Source organism: Salarias fasciatus, chromosome 9 (assembly GCF_902148845.1).
Source record: "Salarias fasciatus chromosome 9, fSalaFa1.1, whole genome shotgun sequence".
NCBI lineage: Eukaryota > Metazoa > Chordata > Actinopteri > Blenniiformes > Blenniidae > Salarias > Salarias fasciatus.
The window spans coordinates 5642461-5661426 of NC_043753.1; the positions used below are offsets into that span (position 1 = coordinate 5642461).

The 18966-nt window shown below is 44.2% G+C and overlaps 1 protein-coding gene across 1 annotated transcript in view; it reads right to left on the bottom strand.

Annotated features, from left to right (window-relative positions):
- Nucleotides 1-14968: 14968 nt before the first annotated feature.
- LOC115393971 (phospholipid phosphatase-related protein type 5-like) overlaps nucleotides 14969-18966 on the bottom strand; it is a 28240-nt gene continuing 24242 nt past the window's right edge. The window contains exon 4 of the mRNA XM_030099093.1: nucleotides 14969-15272. Coding sequence (XP_029954953.1) covers nucleotides 15243-15272 — 30 coding nt within the window. The 3' untranslated portion in view covers nucleotides 14969-15242. The remainder of the gene's footprint in view (nucleotides 15273-18966) is intronic.

The following is an 18966-nucleotide window of genomic DNA, read 5'->3' on the forward strand; positions in this document are numbered from 1 at the left end:
CCAGTTCTATTTCTGCTCATTTAAAATCCATCTCCTCTCACAAACAACACGACTGGGACTTTTTTCTCCTCTGATCTCACACACACACACACACTGCACTGAGCATATGGACTAATGGGCCGTCTCTCCAGTGCTCAGAGGATTCATACTGAAGTGTGTGTGTGTGTGTGTGTGTGTGTGTGTGTGTGTGTGTGTGTGTGTGTGTGTGTGTGTGTGAGTGTGTGTGTGTTGGTCTGCAGAACAGTTAGTCTTCTATTAGCACCCAGAACTGAAGCCAGGATAGAGGTGCGTGCGCGCACACACACACACATCTACACACGTCGGTCTTCCTCTTTGCTGCCAGTGTGATTCAGGATACGATCTCAGACAATATGGTTCCTCTGTTTTCTGCCAATTTTGCCTCCAACAATGAAACACACATTGAAGCTCTGCATGTTTTTTTTAAATCGGATGCCATCTGGAGTCCGTTTAAATGTTTGAACATGTTGAAGGTGTTCACATCTGTGTTTCATCAGTCTGTGTTACTGTGTAGTTCTCAGTGACTTTGAGCATAGTTGCTGCGTGAACAGACCCTTAAAATCCAACAAAAGTTGTCCGTTTTCACTTGAAATTGTTGCTGTTCCATCTCAGTCTGTTTCAGCCAAAAGAGCGATGCTGTTTTCTGGTTTGGAGGTCTCTGGTTCGGATTGTGTGGTTCTCCGTTTGAAGTGAAACTCCGTGTTGGTCGGTTGTTTCTGTGCGGCGGGGAATCAGACTGATGTTTAATGCATTGGGCTTGATGCAGCACTTGTAATTTGCTTTGCTGATGCTCCCACTTTCTCACATCTTATTCTGTGAGAAAGCACTTCAGAGGCCCCGAAGACTCCCCGGCGTTTCGTTTCTCTGCAGAAACAGCAGCAACGCCGAGACTTTTCCGAGCATCACATCGTAACCGGGAGAGGAACACCGCCGCTGCTGGGTTATTTTTATCAGTCGTCACATCATAAGTAATAGAAAGTGGAAACACAAGCAATTGAGAAGAAAAAACAGCTTCCAGACTTTCCCGCTGTGTTTGCACCAGAATAACATGTCACTGACATTTTAAACTTTATTAACACATCTTTCAAGATCATGACGACATGGCTTTCTGTTTAGATTTCCAAACAAAGATTGTGTGGCACGAGCTTTTTCACAGCAGAAACTGGTCCAAACTCCTGATCGGCTGGTCAGATCTGCTCGGAGAAGAGTCTGGCTCAGGTTGTACCCGCAAAACATCCAACCAGTGATTAAATATGTTTGTTTTCCACCAGTTCAGAGAATATTCATGAGCTGGGTGTGATGAACAGTATCGATTTAGCTGCCTTCTCCTGAAAATGACACTCAGACCTCAGTCTTTAACACTCAAAGGCAAGACTGAAACCAGCGCTCCTCCAGATGTGGCCATTAATGTGCATGAGATGAGATGCGATGACGGTATATCACTGGAGCGGCGTTTGAAATCAGACCTTCTACAATCTTCTACACATTACTTGACAATTAAACATTTCAGGGAAAATCATTTTTTATCTTGATCCCGATGGCACCGATTTGTGCTTCTGCTGAAAACCCTTCAGAAGCTCCTCAGGTTGAGGATTCGGGACAACAAGCAGCTGATAAGATTTTCTGAAATGTGAAGAAAGATCAGTTTATATATTATGTGCATCATGCAAAAAAAAAATTAGCCCAACAATTACAGAGCATTGAAAGGCTGTTAAAACGTGTCCCTGTGTTTCGTTGTGTGTCATAATTCTTTCATCAGGTTCATTTGCATCTGACAGTCAGAAGTCCCACACGGTCGTATTTTACAGTCTGCGCTCGCGGGTCGTTTCTCCATCGGGCGGACTTCAGCGGTGTTCTTCTTCTCCATCAGCCAAGCCGCGGCGGCGAACCACACGCCACAGCGTGCATGAATGAAACGCCGCCCTGCTGAATGGGAGGTTGATTGCTCCGTGCCGTGTCAGTAATCTACCTCCCGAGACGTTCCCGCTCCGGCTGAGCTTTCCTGCTCAGAATGAGGCCCGAGCCAGAGAGGAGCTGTAGCTGTAGGGTGGAGCCGGAGGAGGGGGGGGCGGTGGGGCTGGCAATAGAAGCGTGCATTCCCATTACCATAGGCTATATCCCGCGCTCTGTCAATTACAGTGAAAGCGGCATCTGCAGGGGGCTGGGCTGAATGTAACAGGTGGTGATGACTGACAATCAGCCCTGCGGGAGCACTTTTAATGAGGCGAGTGTCGCGGCGCTCCTGTCAGATGAAGACTGCGGGAAGTGCGCCGGAGCACACAGAGAATCAAGTATTCTTATCAGAAGCCTGCTCTTCTCACAGGACGCCGGCAAGTGTTGACAATACACTCCGTGGCATTATTTGAAGATGCTTAACGCAGCTGGCAGAAGTCTTTAGAAATCCTGAGCCATTCTCTGCTGCTGGTGATCTTCAGCGGATGCAGCTTTGTTCGACACAGCCCAGGCTCGGGGGGGCATTTGGAAATCAATGATTTTCCTCTGCCTGGCTCAACAGCAGATGGATGTAAATGTGGTTTGACAGTTTAAGCAGACGAACAAAAGCGGCCAAATTCCAACGTCCTGTTTGCTTTAACTGCAACAAACCTCACTTATTTCACTCCGATGCTTCCAAAGAACAAAGGTAAAGTCAAGGATTCAGGAAAATACACATATTTACAATCTGATAGTATCAAGCTGGAGTGCAGTGGTTTGTACTGCCAGGAGCCAGAAGGTCCTGGGTTGGTGTCCGGTGGAGTTTCCTTGTTGTCCAGTTTCCTTCAGTGACCATAAATTTCAAATTTCACCTGTACTTTTCTCCCACCGTTTGTGTGTGTCTCCCTCCTCGTTGAGTATTATCTCCGTGTCAGTCATGTTATAGTCTTTCATTACCCTCATGCGCTGCACCTGTTTGTTCTCTATTCAGACTCCGCTCTCCTGCTTGAGCGACGCCGGGTCGTTTCGATTTCTTGCACTCTGCCATCCCTCAGCTTCTTGTGTTATTTGTAGTGCTGTCAGTTTTAATTGCGTTAATCGTGATTAATTAATGGAGGGCTGTTAAAGTTTTTTATTTTTTTATTATGATTAATATCAGAATTTGGGTTCGGGTTAGCAACTGGCTCAAAGAAAATAAATAGGAGATAGAAAGCATTTTACTGTCGTTGACACGTCATCGTTTTTTGGGTGAATTATGACAATTAGATTCTTCATTTGAAGCTTAAAAAAGTTACAAATATCGACTGGCATCAATGTTTTGGACCGTTCAACACCCAAAGAGAAAATGAGACTGGCCGTCCCTTGAGCGTCTCTGCTTTAAAATGTTGGATGGTTCAAATTCCACATTCATGAGTGTTTTCTGACAGTTTCAAGTTTCAGAAACGGCAACTTTTGTGCATAAAATGGGTGATTTTGTGTACTGATTATATGTAAGTTCACAAATGATGTGATTAATCGCCATTAATTGTGGTCAGAGTGACGATTAATTACAGTAGTTAATTTTTTTTTGACAGCACCAGTTTTTTTTTTCTTTTTTGTCAACCGATTTGTTTGGGTTCAATCCGGTTTTGCACCTATTTGGACAACAAGCCTCTACACTTTTGTTGAATAAGCCCTTCTGGGTCCATCTGAGGTTGACTCACCAGATCTGACCCCCAGTGTCTCTGCAAGCATCACTCTGAAACTGGTTTTCCTCTCTCTGGACCTCCAGAGACCGTTACAGGCCCGGGCTCCGTCACGTCTCCTGGAGATGTGTCCCTTGTTGTTGATGCGCGGCGGCGTCTAATCGCCCTGACTGTTGATGCTTGTGACGGCTGCTCGGCTCATGTTCCATGCATCATCAACACATTAATGATACACACAAACCAGCAATCACAGGCAAATTAGCTGAATCCAAGAGCACACGCAATATTTGACAGCGCGGACAAGAACTTCAAATCAGGACGTTGATGAAATGTAATTTTCTCCGAAGCGTGATGAGTGTTGAAATTCTCCCTCGTTTTCATTTACATATTCAAGCTGTTGTGTCTTCTTCATCGGAGCCACGGAGCCTGTAAATGTGACCCTGTTTCAGTGTGACGAGCCTGACGGGGTCATCAGTCGTCTAACATCATCACGAGGAGGACTGACGGAGCCTTTTCTTCCTCCGCCCGCTGATCCGACCCGTCAGCGAGGTTCTCCCGCGGCTGCGGATCGATCTGGATGAGCTTTAAATGGACGCATCCATCTCCAATCCGCACACACTCGCACACACTCGTTCCATCTGAAGGTCTGTGATTAATCGGCGAGATGCAGATGAAAAGAGGAGGGATTTCCTCCGAGCCGCCGGGGGTCACATGTCGGTCCAGGCTGACCCGGGAACAGCATTCAGTCTGAACAAGGTCAGGGCGGGCCGATGGAAGCGTCGCAGCGAGCCGCGGTCATTAACTCCTATTATGTCACGCCGACTGAGCGTCGGCGTCTCCGTTAGCCCGGAGGCTCGCTGCGAACGAGTCGGCGCTCGTGTGACGTCGGTAATAGAAAGAGGAGGCTCGACCGTCAGCGTGCACGGGACCGGAGACCGGAGAGGGTCTCCTGATTCATTCTGACGGAGAGCGTGTTTGCAGTTGGTGAACGAACGAGATGGCGGCTCATCGAGTTCACCGACCTTCGATTTCACCCCGGGCGCAGCCGAGCTGTTCCACTCTCACCGCTTATTCATAACAATGTCTGTAAAGCTTCTTCCGCTGCTTCGTTTCATCTGGATGGATCATCAGTTCATCACACAGAGAGACAGTTTCGGCTGCAAATTATTGTATTTAAAATCAATGTGTCAAAGAAAAGTGGTGAACCTTAATGATTTCACTTTAAATCACCTTTAAAGCCAGTCAGCGTACTGTGATCTTATCTGTGGAACAACCAGGAACTCATACAGTTAAACTGACCTTATTTCCATCACATCTGCTTGATATTTTTCTCCACTCGCAGATAAGAAATAAAGAAAAACAGCTGCATGTGAAAGAATCATTTTGTGCTGTAATGGTTCCCACCTCCAGACGAGAAACGAAAAAGAGGAATTACAGCACTGGAATCAGCAGAAATAAAGAAAACATTTCAGTCACAATTTTTCTGCACATTATTTTGGCTAAAACAAAATCAAATCATTGATTATGTATAGTAAATCTTCGCTAGTTAGCATGACTACTGATGACTCTGGAATTAAGATGAGTTCTTCACAATCAGTAGGTGGTTTTATAGAGAACAAGCTTCTGTTTTGTTCCTGTTTTAAACAAACCAACAGAAAAAAGGAAAGAAAAGAAAAGAGGCTCATAAACACTAGCAGTGCTAATTACTGTGAGATAATGAAAAGATCAAACTGATGATATATGTGCGGCTCCTCGGCAGCACCTGCTCCCACCGACGGCCCCCACGGGGGCGGCCCCGCCGGGTAACCTGCTTATGAGCGTCACGGTCAGGCCTCTGAATCATTAACTTCATAATGGCAGCATTTTCTCTGGGCAAATGAGCCACTTCATCTTGTGTGCCGTTGCATATGAAGCAGCCATCACGCCTACAGATAGAGTAGCAGGACCAGATTAAAGTCCTTCGTTTCGCGCCGTGGCGGAGCTTTCCTCCCCCCTCCTGCCGCCGCTCGTCCTCGCACACCGAGACCGTTAATTCCACATGGCTGAGATGAGATCTCTCATCCAAAAGTGGACGTTTCAAATGAGGGATTATGGGATTGTGAGAAGCTGCAGGTCTCTTCCGGTCGTCCCGTCTCCAGGACACGGCTCGCCAGACCTCCGTCGGCCTCCTCCGGCTTCACGTGTCGTCCGAGGAAGCAGGAATATTCCCGAGCAGGCTCCTCCGCTTCAGAGGCTTTACTCCGGCCCGCTGTCTCCGCCAGCATCCAGCCTCCGCCAGACACTCCCAGAGCAGATATCGGTGTGCTTACAGTGGAGGATGCGGTTGGAGAGCGGGCCTGATGGCACTCAGCAGCGCTCCCAGGATCAACTCCGGAAACACAGCTCTCTGCCAGTTTGACGGATCTGCCACAAAGCGCCCGAGGAAAAAAGACTTTGTCAGCACTCAACTGCAACACCCTCTTCAGTGCTCTTTCTCTCGCGCTTTCTTCACCTTTCACACACATGTGACGGTCGTGGACGCAGTGTTCTCCTGCCCGGAGGTCTCAGCTGACTGCGATGCGTCGAACAGCCACTTTGTTTCTGCTTTGGGCGCCGTTCACGCTGACTGTATTCAAGAAGGTACAAGTTTGAAAGAAAAACCAATGAAACCATGTTCAGAGAGGACTCATCAGGATCTCCTGATGACCAGAACAGAGGAAAGACCTGGCTCCGCTGTCCACAGCTGTCAGGCGGTTTTATATCCATCCCTTTGGGAGAGCTGTCATTTTTAAGCACAGACAGCTCAGATCCGGACGCTTGATTGACGATTTGTCAGAGTTCAAGTTTGTCTTTGTCTCTTCTGTGTTAACTATGTTGTTTCAAATTGGCTTCCTTTTGTTTCCCTCCACCCTGGTCAGTGTGTGAGCCGAGTTCTTTCAGTAATCCTGCTGCTGTTGATCCACTGAGTCCAGAGTTTTCTGTCTGTGCTGCTCGCTGTGTGTTCTATATTTAATCTGTGTTTCCTTTGACGTCTTTAAAGAATAGTGGAGTCGGACTACTCTTGGAAACAGTCGAGTAAAGTCAAGAAAAGATGCAGTTCGGAGACTAAAGAGGCCTCAGTGGTGTTTGATGTCGGAGTTAGATGAGAGGCATGAAGCAAACCCCGAGTGAAATAAACAATGTTGTTGGTAGCAACGCTGTGCAATCGCTGCCTTGAAAGCTAAATACTGGAATCAGTCCGCGGTTGACGTTGTTTGATCAGAAGAGGCAAACCGTGCGTGCATCCTCATCGTGACAGTTTGACATTCACACTACAGAGACTTCAGCGTTCTTTTCAGAGCAGCCGTTTTTCACACTGAGGCTCCGACCCTCCAGCTTCCAGCTCATCTCCTCCGGAAGCGACGGCGACGGTTTCTCCTCCTCCCTGGACCGACCGGGAGACGGATGACTGTCGCGGCACTGACTGATTCAGCCTTCAGCCGAAACTTCTCCCGGGGCTGTGCAGCTCCACTGGCCTCCGGATTCACTTCGACTGCCATTATCTTGTCAACGATTCCAATCCGCCAGGATGGATGATTCATGGTGGTGTGTTGCATCTTCAATCAATCAATTAATCAAGCTTTCACTGTCATTTTGGCAGCAAAATGACAAAACGTTTCTCTTGGAAAGCATCTCATTCATAAAACTGCACACCCATCCACACACACACACACACACACACACACACACACACATCCCTAGATGCCTTCGACAGATTGGTTGGGAATTCTTATCAGAGGAGTTAAAGTGATCAAAGCAGAGTGTGGCGTGTGACGGTTCGTACTTTTACCTCACAGAGAGAAGACTTTGAGGATTCTTCCTCAAACTAATCTAAAGCAGGTTTCAATAAGGTGGCCTTGATAATGAATCCTCAAGCAGACCTTGAAAATATATAAAGACCATTTTACATTCATGTTTTCTTAAAGTGTTTCCAGAAACTGATCGACTTGTTTGTTGCTTCAGTGACAAAATCCCCCAAACTATCCGAAAACCTGTCGCTCTGCACACTGATGTCTTCATATCCCGTCACAACACTTGATGCGAGTGCTAATTCTTTGTGTCTGCCTCTGGCGAGGCAGAATTCCCCAAAACCAGACATTCCTACATGAAAAAATGAATCCGTGATCAAGTTCATCATGCCTCGCCACACTTTGACATAGAGGTCAAATTGTAGTGGAGGTGGAAATTTTTTTTCACTCACCGCTGGTCTTACTATAGCCTAACCTCCTGAATAAAGTGAAATTTATGAGAAGATTTTTTTCATTGTTCACTCGTTTTTGGTCTGACTGTAGCCTTACCTCCTTAATGAAGTTGAAATGATCAAAACAATTTTTTTTTTAATTTTTCACTCATCGATGGTCTTACTTCGGTGTTACCTCCTTCATAAAGTAGAAATTATAAATTTTTATTGTCAGTTTTCACTTACCGATGGTCTTATAGCCTTACCTCTAAAGTAAAGTCCAAAATGTAAAAAAAAAAAATTCTCAATTGTTGTTTCTGTCCTTCACTTTCATATTTCTGTCCTTTACTTCATATTTCTGCTCTTTTCTGGGAAATTAAAGAACTGAACTCAAAGGACAGAAATTAGAAGAAATGTATTTCAAATATGAAAGTAATGGACAGATTTTTGAATATAAAGGACAAAAATTTGGCAGAAACAGACATTTGAAAGTAAAGGACAGAAATATATCAAAAACAGCAGAAACATGTGTTCTTTTCTCTTCAGTCTTTTTTTTTTTTCATATTTCTGCCCCTGCTTTCATACCACTTTGCTGAACAATTTCTGTTCTTTTCTTCCATTTTTTTTCTGTTATTTACTTAATTTCTTTCCATTTTCTGTTATTAACTTCATTATTTAGGTTCCTTAGTTTCATTTTTCTGTCCTTTACTGTGGAAAAACAAAAACCTATAGAGGTTGTGTGTTGTGGATGTTTGATTCTTGTTCATTTACTGCTCATAACGTCCCAAAGCAGATCCCATGAGCGTTCCAACACACCCCGGACTCCGCAACGTGTTGAAAAGTGTGTGTGTGTGAGGGTGGATCGGGACGAAGCCTCCGCTGTCTGCACTCAGTCCTGTTCGGCAGCTTCATTTCATTGTCTGGGCAGAAAAGGTCAGTTTCTAATGTGAGTTCATCTTCAGGAGCAGCGGCTGACTCATAACTCCACATCCTGCACTCAAACTCTCCACCCATTACAGAAAAATCACATCATTCTGTCTAGACTGCACCTCCTCCTGCAGGGGGAAGACGTCCATTAAACTTTTATCTTTTATTAACACGGTGCTGCAGATTAGCGGTCAGATTATCACAGAGCGCTGGAACTTTGAAATGAGATCAGAGCTGAACGTGAAGAACCTGTGAAATCAAAATCATCAATAATGTCCAACCATTGATTTATTGTCCAAAGAAAAAAACTTTTAACAGGAGCGTCATGTTATGAACCAGGTCGAAATAGATATGAATCTGCAGTCTCATAATTTACCCTCTCTCATCCTGGGTGTGTGTGTGTGTGTGTGTGTGTGTGTGTGTGTGTGATTGCCTGCAGAGAGGGATAGGTAGAGCAAAGGTAGTTAAATGCGTTGATTAGAAAAACAAGAACATTCAGCTCAGAGTGGTTTTGTTTCCTTTTGATGATTGGAAGCAGTTTGGAGGAGAAAGTCTGATTTTATTTGCCCACTTTTCTCCTGTTTTGCTGATTAAAAAAAGTTTAGGTTAGAGAAAACTGTCTTTTTGTTTCCTTTTCTTTGTTTTTCTCAGGTAAACCGAGAAACATCTGTATATTTTCCTTTTTGGGTTTTGGCTTGAATCTGGAGGTTAGTGGAGGAAGATGCTCTGTAATCTGGATGTTGGTTCTTGGTGCAGGATTGTTTGAACCATGTAAATATGGATTGAATAATTTCATAGCCAAGGTTCTTTTGTTCAGTTTGATGTTTAATATGAAATTAGTAATGTGAGTTTAGTGAAATATTAACCGAGCTGCTCTGCTTTTAGAGACGACCTCTGATGATGCTAATGCTAACGCTAATCTGAAAGGAGTTATGAGAGGAACGTCGAGCAGAGACCCGGTCGTGGTTCAGAAACATTCGGACAGCGTTCAGAGGCTGTTGAGGAGTTGAAACGTTTCTGTGCTCTTTCATTTTCACGCCACTGAAACAGATTGATGGACTTTCAGCTCCTGCGGGGTGAGAGCGGCGAGCAGCTGTAATGTTCGCGACCTTCCAGTTCTCAGACTAAGTGCAGGATAAATCACGTCTGCTCCCATAAATACTGGATCATCATGTGAGCTCAAGGCCACTTTAAAAAAAAAAAAAAAAAGAAACTGAAACGTTCCTGCAAGAACTGAGAATTATCAGCGGAGGGAAAACGTGCTGCTGTCTCGTTCCTCATCCAGAAGAATCGGATTTACCGTTTGGACTTTATGACGTCCACCTTCAGGTGTCGTTTGTTGAAGGGTTTGTAGATTATTCTGCAAAACCTTTGGGAAAACTTTCAATATTAACATCCCGAGATGTTCAATCAACACACTCCAAGATCAAAGCTATTTTGGAGAATTTTTATCTTTGTTAAAATTCCTGGATTCAAACGCCGCCGTCGAAGCTTCGAACTGACGGACGACTGAAGCAGTTCGGACGTTTAATCCATCTGAAGCCCGCTGAAGGTGGACCAAGGCTCAACTCGAGGGTTAAAGATAAACAAGTCCTGCTTGAGACTTATTTACTCAATTTTAATAGTTTAAAGATGAAAATCTGGAGCAAGTTTGGAAAAGCTGGAGTTTGCTCTATTGAGTTCATCTTCGGGTTTTTTCTGTACATGGATGAAACTCAGCACCAGATCACATTAACTTGCAGTGAATTTTACATTACCGTGAAGAGAAATCTTTTCCACATTTCCTGGAAAAAATTATCTCAAACCTCAAAATAAAAAAACTTTTTCTTTTACTTTTCAATACGTTGCACACAACGGTTGGTTTTTACTCATATTTCAATAATTGCAACTTCTCAGGTTCTGTGAAATTATGTCAAATTTGTTTTATTTATGATAAAAAAAGAATCATTTCTGGAATATTACGCTGTTACTTTACACTTTGAAGTACTGACAACCCTGCATTAAGATGTCCTAGAAATTAAATACTGTCATTTTTAAAAGTTGAATGTTAATATTAGGATTAGTGTTAGAATTAAAGTCAGGAATAGGATTACCCTTAATTCTAACCCCAGAAGGAAACGGGTTTTCCATTGAAAAGCGATCGAAGAGTCACTCTTGTTCACAGTTAACACAAACCAGTGAAGCAGTTTCATTCATTAAATATTTTTTTTTTATTCAAAGCCTGTAAAGTTCCCATTTCCTACAGTGTAAAAGGTCACAATTTCAACTCAAGTTGAAAATAACAGATTTTTGATTAAAGAAATATGAATAACAGTAAAAAATAACACAAAAGTGTTTCATAAGATAAGTAACAACATCCACACAGAGTGATCCACCAGAAAGAAGGAGAAGTGACGATCACGAGGCGAGGGAAGCGTTGAAACTGAAGGGACGCGGACGCCACTGCGCACTGAACGGAGGACGAGGATGAAACTGTGATCGTGAACACGGAACAGAAACACTCACGCGCTACACAGTCGTCGGCAAACAGACGGACGGACACGGAGCGTGACCAGAGGGATATCCACGTGTTTATATATCGATATATATTCATATTCTCACATCTACATTTATACACATCTCTTCTCCTTTGAATGTACGAGCCGTGTGTCTCTTTGGAGTCCTGAATGTGTTTTTTTTTTTCTTTTTTCTAGAGCTCGATGAGTTCCAGCGGATTCAAAGCGCCGCCGTCCGTCTCCACAAGTGCCTCAATTTTTTTTTTTTGTTTTTTTTTTACAATATCGTTTGTACAAAAATAGAGATTTGAAAGGGGCCAAACGATAATGCCGTGGTGTGTGCTCGCTCCCCGAAGGAGCTCAACGCGTTATTGCTACAAAGAAGAAGAAGTAAAGTGGTCTCGGACGAGGGACGGATGGCACTTTGAAGAAAGGAATCGGCCTCCTTTCAGCTAAAATACACCTCCATCCTCTGTTCACCTGTGAGAATTACTAATCTGCATATTTCTTAAAACACTGGGCCAATTCGTTACACTGCAGGACGACCCGAACCCTAATCTCTATTCCAGGGGTTTGAGAACTTTATGACCCTTGAGACTTTCCATATTTAACCCGTTTAACCTTTAAAATGACACAAACACAGCCTCTAGTTTCTAATATAGTTTTAGACCTTAATCAAGTTTCATTTACATTTCAGAATGTTACATTTCCAGCTGACTCTTTTTTACAGCATGTTTTTCAGACAATTTTGACATTTTAGCTGCCTTTCAGGTTCTTTTTTTTTTAAACAGTTGTTTTTTGTTTTTTTTTTTCATTTTTAAGCTACTATAACCTTTAATTAGAAAATTCTTATCTTTAGGATTTTTTCCAATTTCTTGGAGTTTTAGCTTCTTTCGCCTATTTTACTTGAGCCATTTTTTATGAGAAATAACTGTCCTTCAGAAAATGACTCTGCTGTGTGCCCGAACCCTAAACCCTAACCCTGGCTCAAACAGGAGTGGGATTTTACTCTTCTTAGATTGTTGGTGACAAAATAATCATTTTGGCAACAGTTAAATACAGAGTTCATATTATTTACATGCAGAGAGGAGGACCTTCAGTCGAAGAGGTTTTTAGAGGAAAGATTAAAAAAATAACATTTAACTCAAGAAATCTGATTCCATTCAGAATGGAATTGTAAATATGAAGCGGAAGAATTTAAATTGTTGCAGATCTTAATCGGGAACGTGAGTTTTGACCACATTTTGCTCGGCGAATGACTAAAAATGAACAGTTTGAAATCCGGAGGGCTCGAGGGATGATCTCCACAGAATAACACAGCTTGCATACATAGTCTGGAATCTTGACACTTCAACACCAGCTTTGTGATTCCTGTTCAAAAAGAGACTAAAAAAAAATGAAACATTTAACGATCTGATGCATGGAAAAGTTTAAATCGTCTCTGAAAATGCACGAGGTCTGGATCTTCCACAAAAAACAGCTGAAGTCATGCAGGAAAAGAAGCTGCGCTGGAAGAAAAAAAATAAAAAAAAGTGAGCAAACGAGATCCTTTCATGTTGAACGTTACAGTCGAGACAAAAAAACAAGAGAAGAAGAGGGAGCTCCGCCGGATCAAAGGCGGCCGTGTCCTGATTGGCTGCGAGACGGGACTACAGAAAGGCGTCTTCCCTGGAGTCTGCAGGCGGCCCAGCATGCCTCTGTGTCTCTTTGATACCGAGGACACAGGCCATGAATAAATACTCCGTCCGAGGGAGGAGGGCAGGAAACCTTCCTCTCATCGCTCTGACCTGATTTGACCTGACAGAAAGAATGAGAAGTGAGATAAGACGAGACGGACTAAACCCGTCGGACGACTGAGTGCGTGTAATCTCACGTTTGGCCTGTGAGTCAGACTGACCTTTGCATTTTTAGCTTTTACACGGAAAGATTCTGAAGACGAGCGCGAACAGAGAAGACGAGGAAGGGAGAGCGAGGCGGTGATTGTCTGATTGAGAAACCCTAAAATCTTCTCTTACAATATATTCAGTGATTTTTTTGTTTTGTTTTGTTTTGTTTTTTTTTTGGTTGGAGGATGCAGCGATTGCATTCTGCATGCACACAAACACAGGCGAACACACACACACACACACACACACACACACACACACACACACACACACACACAGAAATCCAAATCCCGCAGAAACACACGAGTGGCTCGTTAGCTACTCTGACTTCAGCCCATGTTTATCAAAGCCTCCAGAATTTCCTTCAGTGGCCGTAGATTTAGAGGAGACGTGGCGAGGGACGCCGGATGACGTTCTGCTGACTCATCTGGAGAACACCATCTTCCTGGCTGAGCACAAAACTGCTCACAGAGCGAAGGAAATACGACTTCAGCGTCGCCTCGTCGATCGTCTGAAACGTCACACAGCTCAACACTCGACTGGTGACGTCTCTGTTAGCTCCTGTTAGCTCTGGTTTTCCGGCCTGATGAACCGACGCGCTGAAGACTCATCTATTCTCTAAAAACATGGAAACGTTACTGCCTTCACAGTTTTACGTGGGTTTTTTTCTCCCATTTTTAAGCTATTTTAAGTTCAAATCATTTTTTAAAGGCCCTTTCAGCCAAGACATGAGTCACTTTTTAAAATGACTCTATGGTGGAAGTTAAAAATGATAAACCGTTTATTTAGGTAGAATTTAGTAAAAGCTTCTGAAAGTCTCTACAGAAGAGCTGAAGAGTCTTTAGCATCCCATCCAGCAGAGGGCGCTGCTTTTAATCAACACACCAGCTCGGTGCCATGATTTAAATCTACAATAACCACTACGGTGACAGCAGGACGTTGCTCTGAAGACTCAGAGGTCGTGTTGTTTTGTGGCGACATTGAGGCTCCTTGTTTTATTTTGTTCAAACGTTCAGTTTCAGGAACCGAGCACGCCAAATCTCCACTCCGCTCGGCCGTGGACGCTGTGCTGTTCTAACAAAACCAATCAATCAAGTCAGAGTGAACTCTGAGCCACAGCTGAGTTCAGTTTGTGACAGTCTGCCTGAGAACCGTTCAAACTGACAGGATGTCAGGAGAAGCGCAGACCCAGAGCCAGAAAAGTCAACTGTTAGTGGCTGAAGACGTCTCAAAACGATTTGCTGCTGCTTTAAAAACGGCAGTTCTGTTTCTCCACCGGTCTCGCTGGTCACGGTAACCCCGCCCCCCCCCAGCCCCAGATGTATGGGCGCTTCGCTCTGGCCCCATAAAGAGTCAAACACACAGGGTTTCAGAGCTTTAAGTCGGTGATTAGAAGATGCAGATACAGAACTGGTGCTCAGTCTCTGGCTCTGAATGACCACTGGTGGAAAAGCGGTGTGAAGAAAACCTGTTTAAAGCGACTCAGGGACTTCCAGAGCTCCACACATTTGGCTTCAAGACTCCTCGAGCTTTGAATTTAGGCTTCATGTCAGTATTTCCTGAAGGGTTTGATAAACATGGGCCGTCGGCTCAGGGCCGTCCTCCCTCCTCTGACTGACTCAAAAGAAGGTTATGAAGCGATAAACGAGCAGAGGAAGGTTCATAAACCCTCACAGGACAGGCTCCGGTCATGTTGCTTTACACACACACACACACACCAACAACAGAGGGCTATGTGACCCGGGCAGAGCGTGCACGGTGCTCCCGGCTCTTGGCTGGGTCTCTGGAGCAGAGCCGATCCGGGAGAGTCCGGAGAAGGTTCACAGGAAGTGCATAGATGGAGGAAGCAGAGGCAGCCGCTCCCACCCTGTCGCTTTTCTCTCTCTACCTTTTTACTCTTGAAGACAAGAAGCTGCAAATGAAACGGGGACCGATAAAGACGACATGGAAGGACAAACGACGCGTGCACACACACACACACACACACACACACTCACACACACCCTCACACACACTGGGGTCAGCACTGCGCTCCGGTTAGCTGGATTGGACGGTGAAGAGCGTGGATGTCCAGTGGGTTTGCCACACGGCCGACTCCACGTCATGTGACCTCAGCGAAGGCGATGTGATTCTGCAGGAACAGCAAAAAAACAAAAAGAATTAGAACAATCCAACATGTGTAGTTACTGAAGACCATGATGCCAAATGCATTCATTCCATTTTTATACTTTTTCTTTTTCCTGTTCAGGAACAAAGGAGTAAAATATCACGACTGAGAGCCTTTTAGTGTCAGAACAGTTTTTCCTCTGGCATCAGGAAGATATTGGATTTATCTTCCTGTTGCTGGTGTGAAGAAGGAAAACACAGGAGAAGGAGAGAGAGAAGAAAACGAAACACAACGCCTGGACCTGAGCTCAGGCAGCAGCTTCAAGACGAAGTAACATCAAACCATCAAAAACAAAGAATTTAGCAAAACGATGCTGAAGTTCTGAAAAGATACTAAGCGTAAACTATTTTTGAAAATACTTCAATCTCTGATTTGATATTTTGAGGCTACGCCGCTGTCGGTGCTAACTGAACTGTGTGTCCTCCGGACTGAACCGAGTGTGACGGACTGACCGGGGGGAAATGAGGAACGAAGCGTTTTACAGCTTTTCTCCGGTGGTTTGGCTCATTTCTTGAAATAGAAATTACATTCTCAAAACAACATGGGCAAACTTCCAAACTGCTTGGCAATTGCTCACGACAGAACGGTGTTTCTCATTCGTTTTATCACACTGGAAATATCTTGGTAAATTTCTCATTGTCTCAGAACGTCTTCGCAAATGATGAATCGCAGCAAGGATAGATTCAGCTCAGTTTCCAAGTGAATATGTCATGTTGATCTAAACTGATTGATTGATTCTCAGTCTAATGGTTGTTCTCTCCAAAACACATCGGTATCACCACATCGTCACTGTATCAGTCACCACCTGCAAAATCATCTGTTCAACTGTCAAAATTAGTCAAAAACACTCTTCAATACCAGACATGGATCTGTTGACAAGAGGGTGAGGGGTGAAGTAGTGAGCTGTGAAACTCCAGCTTCATGTACAGCACCATGGGCTTTTGTTTCCTTTTGTTGCAGTTTATTGAAATCTGATGGATGGAAGTTACTTTGTGTGTGAATAAAAATGATGACAGTTTCCTTGGAAGTATGAGAGCGATGTGTGAATCAAAAGTTGAAGGTTCTTCTTACTGTAAAATGCTTTTTTTCTTCATGTTCTTCTACAATATGTATTCTGTTAAACAACCTAAAAAAAAAAAACTATCACAGTAACTATTGTGACTGAAGAACTGGGCACAGACTGAAAGGTAGACAAGGAATATTTCAATGATCCTCTGCCCTTAATGACAAAACATCTAAACATTTTGACTGTCGGTGTGGTTCAACTGAACCGTCCAGGTTGTTTTGACAAGAGAACCAAGAGAATTGAGAACATCTGGTCTGTTTCGAGAAAAGCCGAAGCTGTTCGGAAGGATCTTTGCATTTTGGAGGCTCTGACTGTTTACGTGGGAAATAAATGAAGCTTTGAAACATGAGTGAACAGTTTTTGGAGAAAGATGAGCTTCTACAAGTGAACTACGGTGTTGAGCTGCACTGTAAGAACGTTTTACGAAATTATCTAGAGTTTTGAACACGTAATTTCTGTTTCAAGAAATGAGCCAAACCAATGGAGGAAAAACTGCAATCACTGCAGCAGTCAGATGGAGTCAGAATACACAGCAGCCGCGATAGACGGGGTCCAGTTTCTTTTATCTGACATCGTGTTTGGAGTCTGTTGACGTTCCGGTTCCAGCCGATTGCTGTTCTAGAACCTTCCTGGCTGATCTCATCTCCTGCACTGATCTGTTTAACGCCGCCGCTGAGAGCCATTACGGTTTCAAATGAGGCGCGTTTACCCCGTTCTGTTAATGAATCGAGCCATAAATCAGCCTTCAGACGCCGCCTGACTCGTCTTGTGCTTTTTAATTTTCCAAAAACACACTTCCGTCCGTCCGTCCGTCCGTCCGTCCGTCAGCTGGTTGGGCTCATCAGTGATGAAACCACAGCGTCCGTGTGTTCGAACCGACACGTGCTCTCAGCTCTGCTCTCTGCTCCGTCCTGCCTGCGCTCCCTTCACTCCGGCTTATTTAGCTTCCAGGCATCTTTAGCCAGGCGCTATTTTTAGAGCAGGCAATTTTCCAGCCAGCCTGTTGTATCCGAGGTGAGAGCGTGAGATTTTCGGCTCTTTGTCAGGCGGGAAGCTGAACCGTGCTCCAGATTTCACCGGTGAGCGACGCCTTATCAGCGGAGGAGAACTCAGCAGGAGAAAAACCACACGGAGGAGAAAAACACATCAAGGTGCTGAAACCGGAGTGATGACCCGGGACCGAGACGGAGATGAAACCGAGGCCCGGCAGATGGAGAGGCAGCAGGTTGACGTTCACACATTGTCTTCATCAGCTGTGTTTGATATGAAGTCGTCTTCCTGTCTAACGTGTCAAAAAGATTCGTATATTGCTTTATCTGTTTGTTTAACCCAAATAATGCTATGAGATGCTAAAAAAAAAAAAAGCAAAAAAAACAATTACATAAAATGGCAAAACTGTGGAAAAGCACCTGTTTTACAGTAGTAAACCAATGACTGAAAGACTGAAAAAGCTTGTCGTCTTCATCGTTCAGTTTTGGTTACAGCAGCAGCATTCGCAGCATTTTCCATATTAGATTTTATGGATGTAAAAAAACTAACAATTGAAAATGATCCGGAGAGGAAAAAGGCTAAACTTGCTGAAACAACCAACAAAAGAAGCAAAAATGTCCACAAATACCAGCAGATTTTCCTCCATCGTAATTTAAAAATACATATTTGGGGCAAAACTTCTAATAAAATGAATTCTATTTGGAGGAGAGGGTTTAAAAATGTCTGTTTTAGTCAGAAAGCTTTTTTCTGCTTTTCATAAAAAACAGTGCAGTTCTGATCTCTAATATTCACATGCTGGATCTTCCAAAAAATACACAAAGCTGACAAAAAAAAAACAACAACCCAGTAACACAAAAGTGGTTAAAAATTGAAGCGTGAAACGAGCAGCGATCCTCCAACAGATTTTCTCCTTCACTAATTCATGCTCACTGCTGTCGGCTTTAAATTTTAACGGCTTTCTGTGGGAGCCTGATCTGGTTTTCGGTCGGCTTTGGGAAACTTGGACGACTTCTGTGGGCTGGGGAAGGATTTCTGTCGAACAAATCTATTGAAATCACTTGGAGGAGACGCTGCGGCCTGCCGCCGAGACGCAGCTGCAATAAACCGAAATACAGCCAAAATTAAACAGAGATGCACCGACGCAGGACGAGTACGAGCATGAACCCTTCACTACTCGCCGATATCGAACAGTGATATAATTATTTCTGAAACCGTGTAAGAGGCGGTTTTGTGTTTTCGCCCATCACAAGGTTTGGCCAGAGAATCCACAGAGCACACCGTACAGAGCACTGCACACACAGTTTGCCTTTTGTTTCGGAGGCGCCGGACCCACTGCAGGCCCTGCAGCCAGTCCAGGAAGCGCTGCAGGCACTGCTTCAGGATGAAGGACTCGTCGTCTTCATCATCGGTCTCCTGCAGCGGCAGCGTGCACGGCAGTGTGAAATAAAGAGAACCAGCAGATATCAGCATGATCCAGTTTCCGCTGTCATCTGGAGATGACTGACTGACACGGTGTGAATGTAGAGGTTATCTACGAGTTTTTCTCAGTCCCGACCTGATTCCTCAATCTCCACCTGCTCCAACACACTGATTACAATGAGG